General features: G+C 36.6%; 1 protein-coding gene across 2 annotated transcripts in view; it reads left to right on the top strand.

Annotated features, from left to right (window-relative positions):
• The window catches only part of NDC80 (NDC80 kinetochore complex component), a 45,439-nt gene extending 33,157 nt beyond the window's left edge, over positions 1 to 12,282 (top strand). For both annotated transcript variants that reach the window (XM_004059126.5, XM_055368524.2), the window contains 4 exons: positions 2,301 to 2,393; positions 4,561 to 4,691; positions 6,636 to 6,738; positions 12,084 to 12,282. In XM_004059126.5, the coding sequence (XP_004059174.1) occupies positions 2,301 to 2,393; positions 4,561 to 4,691; positions 6,636 to 6,738; positions 12,084 to 12,221 (465 nt within the window). In that variant the 3' untranslated portion in view covers positions 12,222 to 12,282. The remainder of the gene's footprint in view (positions 1 to 2,300; positions 2,394 to 4,560; positions 4,692 to 6,635; positions 6,739 to 12,083) is intronic.
• The last annotated feature ends 1,274 nt before the right edge of the window (positions 12,283 to 13,556 follow it).

Genomic DNA, 13,556 nt, shown 5'->3' with positions numbered 1-13,556 from the left:
AAGTGGGAAGATGGGCATGAAAACAATTTCTTCTATCATAGCTTTTTGTAATGTGAATACAGCGCACTGTGGATTCTCATAATACACTTAAGTACAGGCTCCTTCTGAGAGAAGTGATAGCTGGGCTGAGTTGTGAATAACAAGTAGGAGTTGGCCAATGGATACACAGAAGGATGCTCATGTTCATCCACATGCATGCACACACACATACACCTTGAGGACCAGAGACCAAGGAGTACAGCATGGACTGGGCGTAGTGGCTCACGCCTGTAATCCTAGCACTTTGGGAGGCCAAGGCGGGTGGATGGCTTGAGCTCAGGAGTTCAGGACCAGCCGGGCAACATGGCAAAACCCAGCCACTACCAAAAATATAAAAATTAGCTGGATGTAGTGGCATGCACCTGTAGTCCCAGCTACTCTGGAGGCTGAGGTGGGAGATTGCTTGAGCCCTGGAGGTGGAGGCTGCAGTGAGCTGAGATTGTGCCACTGCACTCCAGCCTAGGTGACAAAGTGAGACCCTTTCTCCAAAAAGAAAAAACAAAGAGCACAGCATATTAGTAAATTACCATGAGTGTAAGTGAGATAAGGGAGAAGCCTGGAGAGACAAGAACCTAATTATGAAGGGGCTTGCCTTACTGGTTGAATTTTTTGTATTCTTTAGGCAGTAGAGATCAATGAAGATTTATAAGTAAGGAACTAACAATAATTATTGTTATTTTAGTAATTTCACACTGTTGGCCTTTTGAAGAATAGATTAGAGGTGCATGAGACGAGACCATGCAATTAAGAGACCTATCAATATCCTATACAGTGAGTAGTAAATGGTAGGGACCCAAAGCAAGGTTATTACAGTGAAGACGGAGAAAGGAGATTTAAAGATGGAAACAACAGTTTGGTTGTCCATTTGTATGTGAAGGTCAAGAAAGAAATCAAGAATGCCCAGGTGTCTTATCTTTGGCAGATGGGTATGTAGTGATGTTCTTTACCTTGATAAAGAATATAAAAGAGAAGTGTATAGAAGAGAGAATTGTAGGTTGGGATATGCTGAGTTTCAGGACTCTGGGGCATCAAAGTGGAGAATGTCCAGTAGGCAATTGGAGTCGGGCTATATGTATGTGTGTGTGTGTGTGTGTGTGTGTATGTGTGTGTGTGTGTGTGTGTGTATGTGTGTGTGTATGTGTGTGTGTGTGTGTATATATATATATATAATGTATGTATGTACACAATGGAAATGTGTACTTTGGGACTCAGAAAAAAATGTTTAAGTAATTAATGCAGCTTTAGTAATGCTGTCATGGAAAGTAGAAGCTGCTCAGAGATGAGTAAACATGCTTTTGACCAACCATGAGGATCAGTGGAAGTTCTGGTTACTTGAGTATCTGTTGTTGTTGTTATTACAAGTGAATTTAAAACAACTCGTTTAACTTGTTAGTTACTGCAGATATAACATACCTTTAGAAAAAGTTCTTGGTGTTAGATCTGGTTTTGAGTTCTGGGCGTATGCTAGTTGTATATGTCACTACCCTGTGTTTTGTAGCAAATAATAATAGCTTCACTAAATTTGAACCCCTAAATTTTTTTTAAATTTCATATGTGTGTAGAATTATCCTTTAAAAAAAAGTCAGCTATTTATACATTTTACTATTTTGTGTTTCCTGCAGGAAACAGTTTCCTCTTGGTATAGCTGAAGAACATTCTCTATTAATTGCTGACATCAACTGGTATCAGCACTTGCCAACAGGAAATGAACTTGAAAAACACTTTTTTCTTTCAGTTTTGGTTTCAACTGATCTTAAAGTTCAAGCTTTAACAAGATTAAATGTGGTTACCTTATTACTTTTTGAAGGAATGCATGACTATAATAGCAAACATCCAATAAAATTAATACAAACAATTCTTTTTTAACATTTTAGAAAATGAACATACAAATGAAAAGCTAAATAGCTGTAGTAGATATAGTCTAAATAAAGCTAGATTTCAAATCCAGAGGCAAAAATTATATATGAATAAATTGATATAACAATATTAATAATATATAATATATATGAGAGCTTAAAAAGCACTCCCACAACAACTAGTGGAAAAACAGATATTAACATCGTTAACTTTGAGGTTTCTTTGAAATTAATTTCTCTTTGGAGTATAATAAAGTTTTTGGACAAATGATAAGTGAGAGTCCAAAAGGGCTAGAAGAAATAACATTGTTCAGTTAGTTGATTGATAATATAAAAACTCTATAACTTGTTAAAATATCTTTGATGTATAGTTATGATTTCTCAACCAAAGTTTTATTTCCCCAGTTGAATGCAATGATAACAGAAAGCAAGAGAAGTGTGAGAACTCTGAAAGAAGAAGTTCAAAAGCTGGATGATCTTTACCAACAAAAAATTAAGGTAAGAACTTTGCCACAGTTTGGGTAGGTTATCGAAAGCTATGTCATGATTGCTTGATGAGTCACATATTCTGACATCAAAACCAAAATCTTTAAGCTATATATATCCTATAATTTGTATCTTGGGTTAGTTTTCTCTGCCAAAGTTTATCGTAAGGAGTCATTTTATTTTGTTCTTTAAAGGACATTTTTCTGGATTAGGGCTGTTTTACCATAGAAAAGGAACATTTACTTTTCCTTTATCTGGTATTTTATACTTGCATATGACTCAGTATCCTTGCAAAACTAAACAGAATCTCTCCTACCTTTTTGTAGAGATTTAGTGTTATGTACTGCTAAAGCCTGAACCCCAATAAGGTCTTTTGAATATGTAGTTGCCCACCAAGAGTCATTGTAAACTGACTATCCTGGTCAAATTCCAAAGACTGTTTACATGCAATCTAGAAGGTGGGTGAAATAAAAAGACTGATTCTTCAACATTCTACTGTCTGACCAGCATTTTACTTAAAGTATTCAGATGACTATTCATTACCACTTACACAATTCATGTGAAAATTTTAACTATGCCAATATTTTTTACTTATGTCAACAAAGTATTAGGAATTGAAAACTTTTCTCTTTGCCTGTGTTATATTTAGGACCTATTTGTTTTCTTAAACAGTGTGAAATGTTTAGAAAATACGCCACATAATATGATCTAAATGTGAAATATAAGACATTGGTAATCATTTTTCTTTTTTCACACATCCTCCATGACAATGCTTGAGTTTACTCTCTGATGCACGTAAATGAAAGGTTTTATGATACTTAATCTTCACAAACCTTAGAAATGATTAATTTGGGCTACTTTGCCTGTGCATAGTTAATACATCTGTGAAATAAGGACCTAGATAAGGCTTCCTTGAAGCTCATGGGAAAAAATCTTAATTAAAATATTATAAAATTTCCTGTTGTTCAGACTGGAAAATACTGCTGAATGAATCCTATGCAAGCTTTTTGAAAAGGTCACATTTGGTAAATACTTCCAACTCACCAAAAAACTAAAAAACTTCACTTACTAAATTCTAGCCAGTTGACCTGGGCGCCCTAAAAACTGAACCAATTTTATTTAGTTTCTGCATCTTTGAGAATAAAGTGACTTTTTAATTTTTTAAAGGAAAAAGTATTTTTTGTTCATAATATAAATGCTCATTACAAACAATAGAGACTCGAGAGAAATGTATAAAACGGGAACTGAAATGTACCTTATAATCTACCATAATCCCATCACTAGAAACAATGGTTGAAGTTTAGGGAGTGTCTTCCAGATATACAAACATATTTTTTTAATGGTACCAAATTATACATAGTTTTTCATAATCTGTCTTTCTCAAGAAAAGATATCATGGATATCTTTTCATACAAACGTAGAGAGAGCAATCCTTCTATTGTGTTTTTATTTTACATATGTACATAGTATATATATATATAACTTATTTAGCTAGCCCCTTATTAATTTTTTCCCTAAATTTTCAACTGACAAATAATGTTGCTGTGAATATCTTTGTGTATCTTTATGTATTTTTCCATTCCTTCCCTTTGATAAATTTCTGAAGCATTGAGTTAAAGGTTATATATATTTTAAAGCTTATATATATTTTAAATTTTAATAAATATTTTCAAATTAAAAAATAATAAAATCACTTTTTTTTTTTGAGACAGTGTCTCGCTCTGTCGCTCAGGCTGGAATGCAATGGCACAGTCTCAGCTCACTGCAACCTCCACCTCCTGGGTTCAAGCGATTCTCATGTCTCAGCCTCCTGAGTAACTGGGATTACAGGTGCATGCCACCATGCCCAACTAATTTTTGTATTTTCAGTAGAGATGGGGTTTCACCTCGCTGGCCAGGCTGGTCTCAAACCCTTGACTTCAAGCGATCCACCCACCTCAACCTCCCAAAGTGCTGGGATGACGGGCATGAGCCACCATGCCCAGCCGCATTTGTTTTTATAATACAGGATTCCCAAAGGAGCACTTTAAAGTCTCTTGCATGTAAAACAGTAAGCATCTTGAGAATACAAATGATGCAACCTGATTTTATTTGTGCTTTTTATAATTGTTTTAAATCCACCTAGAGTATACAGAATGTGAATATCAAGAAACCCATAACCATGACTTTATCCTGATAGGAAGCAGAGGAAGAGGATGAAAAATGTGCCAGTGAGCTTGAGTCCTTGGAGAAACACAAGCACCTGCTAGAAAGTACTGTTAACCAGGGGCTCAGTGAAGCTATGAATGAATTAGATGCTGTTCAGCGGGAGTAAGTTTATCTCACCAAGATTTATACGTTTATTTTCAGATTGTTAATTTAACAGTTCCATAAAATTAGATCTATTTTTATTTGCTTTAATTTATAGTATACGGCTATTTAGGATGGAAAGAATGGTATATAGAACTTAAGTACAACTGCTTATAACTCGAGAACTTTCCCTATCAACAGATACATTCTGTTAGTATTAGAGTTACTGTCCACCAAGAAATCATTAATCGTTAGATCTAGTTAATACATGGATTTTAATCCCTGAAAACAACATAAAAAATTTTAAATCAATTCAAATAAATTTGGCTATTTGTTAGTGAATTTTAATAAAATTCCACTAAGCTTTAATAAACTCCACTGAGCTCATGTTTTTATTTCCTAGAAATTATGTATATTATATAGTAAAATGTAATTATACTATAAATTATAGTCAGTCTGCTATAACACAACATATGCCTTCCAAATAGTTACCATGCTGTGCAAAATTATGCCATAAAAATCACAGGACCTATGGGAAAACTGATACTGAGGCACAGCACTAACAAATTTCATCAGTAGTTAGGCTCAGTGGCACACACCTGTAGTCCCAGCTACTCATGAGGCCGAGACAGGAGAATCACTTGAGAAGTTCAAGAAGTTCAAGGCCATCCTGGGCAATATAGCAAGACTCCATCTCTAAAAAAATTAAAAACTCCATCAGTGACACATATAAACAAAAGATAAGAATCAAACAAAAATGTTAGCACAATGATACACATACTTAATGGCTAAGAAATACATAATGCTACAATAAATATGGGACCCTTCATATTAAAAAGACCTCTAGTTTGATTTGAGAAATGGGCATTCAGAAGGCTGCAGACTGTGAATTACTGTAAAGAGGTAGAAAGTGGGTTATCTGAAGTGGGATGGAAATTGCACCATCAGTACTGGATGCATGTGGCTCATTACATATGCAGTGCACTGAGTAGCTGCTGTACATTTGATGTGTGTGCTTAGATGTGTGTATTCTTTTGCATCTGGATTCAGCTGGGTGCGGTTTTCTGCATTCACCAAGTATTTCTCAGGAAAGAAACTGGCATAAGCAAACATGAAATTTGCCAGATTGCGCTCATATTTCCAAACAAACACAACAGAACTGCCTATATATTTTGTTGTATTTCTTAGAAGTACTTTATAATCAAATTATACATTGTCAGGATCTCGTCCTTCTCAGTTTCCCTCACAATTTTTAAAACTTACATAGGAAAAATTTTAGCCACACTATATAATAACTACAACTACAAACAGTGGCATCCTTTCTTTAAATAATTTTCTGTCTCTGTGTATATAATGCTCTTGAGCAACTTATATAAAATCAATATACTGAACAGTTAATCCATAGGCTCCGTGTACATTTATGTAAAATATACATTTTTTAAGTCTTAAGTTGCCCTCAAATAACTGAAAAATTTCCTATTTTGAGATTGCAAGTACAAGCCTTGTGAAAGTCATTTCTCTTCACTTCTTTATTTGTAGGCCAAGGGGAGAAAACTCAGTTGAGGTTTATTTGGCCTGCAATTTTATTGGTTTTAATTTGAATTTGAATTCCTGTAAGTAAGACATCTACTCCCCCATTTGCAAATTTTTGTCTTGCCCAGAAAGCATTTGAGTTTACAATCCCTTTGGAGACTCAGTTACAACCCTTCGCTCCAAAGCTTTATATGTTAAAACATGAAGTTTTGGTGCCCTTTTGTTTTGTTGCTTGCAAAGAATCTTTGAAAATGTTTATATTTCTCTTTTAATTATTGATAGTGGGACCTCTACAAATTATACATATAGTATGCAGCACATAAATCAATCACAGTTTGGTTTTTTTGAATGTGGAAATGGGAAGTGAGCTAACTAGAACGGATGTATTAATTTTTTTCCTGGACAACTTAAACAAGAGTTTTTGTTCTACAGATACCAACTAGTTGTGCAAACCACGACTGAAGAAAGACGAAAAGTGGGAAATAACTTGCAACGTCTGTTAGAGATGGTTGCTACACATGTTGGGTCTGTAGAGGTAAGTATGTGATGGTCTTTCCTACGTTCTAAGAAAGGTTTTTAAAACTTTGATATATTTCTGCTTTCTTCCATATAAATTAAATGATGAATTTTATTTCTATTTAAAGTACGATCTAGCAAAAATTTATCAGAAGAATCTTGTCTAGTGATGTGGCAACGTGATGCAGGGGAACACTTGTGCCTTTTTTTTTTTTTTTTTTTTTTGAGACGGAGTTTCACTCTCGTCACCCAGGCTGGAGTCCAATGGCATGGTCTCAACTCACTGCAACCTCCACCTCCCGGGTTCAAGTGATTCTCCTGTCTCAGCCTCCCAAGTACCTGGGATTACAGGAGCCTGCCACCACGCCCAGCTAATTTTTGTATTTTTAGTAGAGACAGGGTTTCATCTTGTTGGCCAGGCTGGTCTCAAACTCCTGACCTCAGGTGATTCACCTGCCTCAGCCTCCCAAAATGCTGGGATTACAGGCGTGAGCCACCGCACCCAGCCCACTTGTGCAGTTTATAAAGTAATCTATTGTATTTGCATAAACAACATATGATGTTATGTATTACATCAACAATGTATAATGATGCTATGCCAGGCCATGTTCTACATACTGAAAACACATTAGTACATTTGAAAACTTAACGTACATTTAGGATTTCATTAAGCTTAAGATGAAAGGGCATATCTTATGATGATCGTTATTCCTTTCTGTGATTTCATATAGGCACAAAGTGAAGTATTTCAAAAGTATGAGGTTTATTTACCTTATCCCCACTCTTCACACAGCTAAAGTTCACCAATAAAACTATCCCTCCAACCTGCTGCACAGAGCCTCCGAAGCTAAGATAAATTGCTGAACTATAAAATTCTTGGTTAATTTATTAGGTGATAATATATTTCCAGCTGAGTATGGTTTAAGAAAAAAATTCACTTTATCATATTAATAGACTTCCATTTATTGAAAACATGAGCATGTGATACCCTACTACTCATCCTCTCCCCTGAAAGACATTGAACTGCTGCTTTCTTGGTGCCAATGGTCTTCACTTTTTAGTGTGAAGAACTAAGAAAAGCATCCTAGATGCTATGTCAGAAAACGTGGGTTCTACCCACTTTCTAATTCAAGCACTAAGTGGTTCTATAACCTTGCCTGATCCTTTTCAACCAGTGTTATTCATCTGAACCACAGGACAAAAAATTATCTGAGTGATACGTTCTCATTTTCCCAATCATAGTATACAATAATTCTATTCTAGATGCATAAGAGAAAAGTTTATTCATAGCATACAATTGATGGCTTAGGTTGACAGAGCCTGTTTTTATGTATCATTTTACATCTTTCGGTCCTTAGTTTCTTCATCTGTAAAAATGAAGCAGTTGTGCTAAACAGTTGTGAACATCCTTAGCACCTCTGACTTTCTTTTCTTTCTTTTTTTTTTTTTTTTTTTTGAGACAGCCTCACTCTGTCGCCCAGGCAGTAGTAAAATGGCGCGATCTCGGCTCACTGCAAATTCGCCTCCCAGGTTCAAGGGATTCTCCTGCCTCAGCCTCCCAAGTAGCTGGGATTACAGGCATGTGCCACCATGCCCGGCTAGTATTTGTATTTTTAGTGGAGACAGAGTTTCACCATGTTGGCCGGGCTGGTCTCAAACTCCTGACCTCAAGTGATCTGCCCACCTCAGCCTCCCAAAGTTCTGGGATTGCAGGCGTGAGCCGCTGTGCCTGGCTGTGATTTTCTGTTATCTGCAGCTCTATTGTCTGTCCTTTGTTAATTCAGTAGTAACTTATCACTAGGGATTTGTGTGAAGTAATCACAGTTATCAATGTTTTAATCAGTTAACATAAAGCTAGATTTGAAAACCTAATGGTAAGTTACTATTATTTTTTAGTTTCTGTATAGTTTGGTGTTATTAGGAAAATTAGACCAAATTCAGCAAGCACTAAGCGCTTACTTTGCACTATGCAAAATTTATGATTAATCAGTATAAATTCTTAATAGCTTTCATAAAATATGGAAGAACCATAGAAAGTCAAACTAGTGTGGTTCCAATAAACAATATTTGTTGAACAGGATCAGGCAAAATGAGGAAACTTTACAACGAGTAATCAAGTTGGACTAAAGAAAACGGGGGCGGGGGGGTTAGATCTAAAGGTACTTTTAGACGGAATATTTTTCTTGTGGGACAAAGTGTTTATTTGAGCAGTTCCTGGTTGGAGCCCCATAAAGGTCTCACATGTGGCTTGATGTTCTAGACCAGGGGTCAGCAAACTACAACCTGCAGGCCCAATTGGGCCTACAGCCGGCTTTTGTAAATAAAGTTTTATTGGAACACAGCCACCTCATTTGTTTTAGTATATCTTTGGCTGGTTTTGCACTACAGTGGCAGAATTGAGCAATTGTTAAGAAAACCATCTAGACTGCCAAGCCTAAAGTAGTTATTATTTGATTCTTTACAGAAAAACTTCGCTTTTCCTGTGAGACACAAAATCACCTTTTTTTTCTTTTTTGGTCTGTTTAGGCATACCAAGAATTATTACAAAGCTGTAATAACTAGCACATTGTAGTATTGATGCAGAAAGATCAGTCTCTGTGATTAAGAGTGCAGAAATAGATGCATGAGCATAGACATGAAATATATGTGAGAGAGGCAGTATTTCAGAATAGTTGGATAAAATGAATTGTTCAATTAATGAAGTTGGATCCCTACCTTAAACTCTACACAGAAATCAGTTCCAGATGGATTCAGAAATTAATGTGAGGCTAACTTTTTTAACTTTTACGAGAATTATAAGAAACTATCTTTATACTTTAGGGGTTGTAAATGAATTCTTAAATTAGACACAAAAAGCACAAACCACAAAAAAAATTATTTACAAATTTACCTTTCTTAAAATTAAGATCTTCTCTACATCAAAAGACATGGAAAGAGAGTGGAAAGAAAAGCCACAAACTGATAGAAGATGTTTTTTAAAACACAACTGGTAAAAGATTACCATCCAGATATACAATGGCCTTTGAAAAATAAATAAATGGACCAAAGATTTGAAGGGGCCCCGAAAATATGTACATCTGATATGTATCAATAAAAATAATTATTTTACTTGAATGAGAATTTCACAAAAGAACCAAGGTGGCCAATAAACATATGAAAGTATATGTCATATTCCACACTTAAGAAATTGGCAAAAATTTAGTTTGATCATTACCAAATGCCAGCAAGGATGTGGAGAAATGGGAGTTCTAATTTACTGCTAGCAACTATGTAAACTGATAAAATAATTTTAGAAAATAATTTGGTGGCTGGGCACAGTGGGTCATGCCTGTAATCCCAGCACTTTGGGAGGCCAAGGCTGGCGGATCACGAGGTCAGGAGATCGAGACCATCCTGGCCAACATGGTGAAACCCCATCTCTACTAAAAATACAAAAATTAGCTGGGTGTGGTGGCGTGTGCCTGTAATCCCAGCTACTTAGGAGGCTGAGGCACGAGAATCGCTTGAACCCAGGAGGCAGAGGTTGCAGTGAGCCGAGATCGCACCACTGCACTCCAGCCTGGCTACAGAGCAAGACGCTGTCTCAGAAAAAAAAAAAGAAAGAAAGAAAGAAAGAAAGTAATTTGGCAATCCGAAAAACCAACTTTCACTCTAGGTATATTTGCCCTAAAAAAAATATTTACACTATATGCTAGGGGGCTGTACTAGGTTGAATAGTGCGCCCCGCAAAAGTCATGTCTATCCTAAATCACAGAAGGTGAGCTTATTTGGAAGTAGGATCTTTGCAAATGCAGTTGGTTAAGATGAGGTCATATTGGATTAGGGTAGGCCCTAAATCTAGTGATTGGTATCCTTACATGAAGATCATGTGAAGATAGAGGCAGATATTGGGGTGAAGCAGCCACATGCTAAGGAACACCAAGGACTGCCAGGAGCCACCAGAAACTGGGAAGAGGCAAAGAAGGATTCTTCCCTAGAGCCTTCAGAGAGACCATGGCCCTGCTGACATCTTGATTTCAAACTTCTGGCCTCCAGAGCTGAAAGAATACATTTCTGTTGTTTTAAGCCACCTAGTTTGTGGTAATTTGTTACAGTATTAGTATTTGAAATAGCAAAAAAATCAACAAAAACAACAAGAAAAAATAATGTGGCATGTTAGTTTCCCATTGCTAATGTAACAAATTACCACCAACCTAATGGCTTAAAACAACACAAATTTGTCATCTTAGAGTTATTAAGGTTAGTCTAAAATGGGTCCAAAGGGCTGTAATCTTTCTGGGGCCTTTACCAGCTTCTAGAGGCCACCTACAGTCCTTGGCTTGTAGCTCCTTCCTTTATCATTAAAGCCAGTGCATGGCATCTTCTCTCCTCTCTGCCCTCTGCTGCTGTCCTTAAATTCCTTCTCTGACTCTGACACTGGTGATTTCCTCTTCTAAGGACCCACCTGGATACTGCAGGATAATCTCCTTTTCTCAAGATCCTTAACTTAGTCACATCTACAGTTTATTTTGCTATGTAAGCTAATAGTCACAGGTTCCTTTCTGGAATTAGGGCATGGACATCTTTAGAAAGGCTGTTACTCAGCCTACCATACCTGGGAACAAACAAAACTTCATTACCAGCAAAATAAGTAAATGTTGATATATTCATTCTAGAATACTATGCAGTACATTGAATAAACTGCAGCCATATGTAGTAACATGAATGAATTTTAAAATACTGTATGAAAAAGTCATAGAACATTATATTTAATATCATTTGATAAATATGAAGGTGAAAACCAGGTACTATTAAGTCAATATATATTTAGACGTGTGTGTGTAATAAAGGTATAATATAAAGAAAAGCAAAACACCATTCAGGCAAGAGGCTATATCTTGGGGAGAAAAAAGAAGATACAATTCAGAAAGGGCACAAAAAGAGAGCCTATGTGGTGAATACAAATATATTCTTTTTACTTTTTTTTTTTGGAGATAGCATCTTGCTCTGTGACACAGGCTGGAGTGCAGTGGTCCAATCTTGGCTCACTGCAACCTCCACTTCCCAGCCTCAGGTGATCTCCTGCCTCAGCCTCTTGCATAGTTGGAATTACAGGCACACACCACCACACCTGGCTAATTTTTATATTTTTAGGAGAGAGGGGGTTTTGCCATGTTGGTCAGGCTGGTCTCAAACTCCTGGCCTCAAGTGATCCACCCACCTCAGCCTCATATAGTGCTGGGATTGCAGGAGTGAGCCACCGTGCCCGGCCCTTTTTATTCTTAACTTAAAAATGTTATCCTCTTGTTTGTAAATTTTACAATTAAACATTTTAAAAGAAATTAATTTTTTTTTACGCTAACAATTGTTAATTCTCTTCACTAGAAACATCTTGAGGAGCAGATTGCTAAAGTTGATAGAGAATATGAAGAATGCATGTCAGAAGATCTCTCAGAAAATATTAAAGAGATTAGAGATAAGTATGAGAAGAAAGCTACTCTAATTAAGTCTTCTGAAGAATGAAGATAAAATGTTGATCGTGTATATATATCCATAGTGAATAAAATTGTCTCAGTAAAGTGTATTTTTCTCTCTCATTTCTTACTAATTTCAAATGGTGAGAAGGCAAGGTAGTATGATTTAAACCAGAAGTCGGCAAAATACAGGTTGAGGATCCCTTACCCAAAATGCTTGGGACCAGAATTGTTTTGGAATTGGGTTTTTGGGGGTTGGGTTTTTTGTTTTTTGTGTGTTTGTTTGTTTGTTTGTTTTTCAGATTTTGGAAATCTTGTGATATCTTGAGGACAGGACTCATGTCTAAACATGAGATTTATTTATACACCTTATACACATAGGCTGAAGGTTACTTCATACAATATTTTTAATAATTTTGTGCATGAAACAATTTTGACTGAAATCCTTCATGAGGTCAAATGTGGCATTTTCCAGTTGGTGTTATGTCAGCGCTCAAAAAGTTTCAGATTTTAGGCTGTTTGTGGTGGCTCATGCGTGTAATCCACGCACTTTGGGAGGCCAAGGTGTGAGACCCTACAAAAAGTTTAAAAATAAGCCAGGCATGGTGGCACTCACCTGCAGTCCCAGCTACTCACGAGACTGAGGTAGGAGTCTACCTTGAGTCCAGGAGGTTGGGGCTGCAGTGAGCTGTGATCACGCCACTGCACACCAGCCTGGGTGGCAGAGCAAGACCCTATCTCCAAAAAAGAAAGAAGAAAAGTTTCAGATTTTGAAGCATTTTAGATTAGAGATGTTCTCAACCTACATCATGTGAGCCAAATCCAGCCGCACCCATTTATTTTCATATTGTCTATGACTGCTTTCTTACTACAGTGGCAGAGTTGAGTATATTCCAGAGAGACCATGTGGCCTGCAAAGCCAGAAATGTTGAGAAATGTTTACTGTCTGGCCCTTTACAGAAAGTTCGCTGATCCCTTGTACAAATTATACAAAGGTTGATACTAACTAAACTTTTTAATGACTCTAGGCATATAGTACAACCCACTCCTGATCCAGAGCCCTGTGGTTTCCCAAGAAGATAAAGTTCTCTCTGGCTTCATGCCATCTTTACTCTGAAACAGAAGAATACAGAATGTGACAAACAGAAGAAATAAAAGAGTTCAACCCCCTCATTTTAGAGATGGGAGTTTATTTCTAGAGAAGCTCTGATTTCCCTCAGATTACACCTCTTAGTAGTGCTACAAGCCACAGTGGAACTTATCTGAGCTGGTACACAATCCTGGGTACAGCCACAGGAGCCATGACAAATGAATATTCAGGATGTTAGAATGTGAGGTTTAAATTTCTGTTCTTTCAAATGTGAGTCAGAATGAAGAACATAAA

Source organism: Gorilla gorilla, chromosome 17 (genome assembly GCF_029281585.2).
Source record: "Gorilla gorilla gorilla isolate KB3781 chromosome 17, NHGRI_mGorGor1-v2.1_pri, whole genome shotgun sequence".
NCBI classification, from domain to species: domain Eukaryota; kingdom Metazoa; phylum Chordata; class Mammalia; order Primates; family Hominidae; genus Gorilla; species Gorilla gorilla.
The sequence above is the reverse complement of the archived record's forward strand: the minus strand, read 5'-3'. Positions and strand labels throughout refer to the sequence as shown.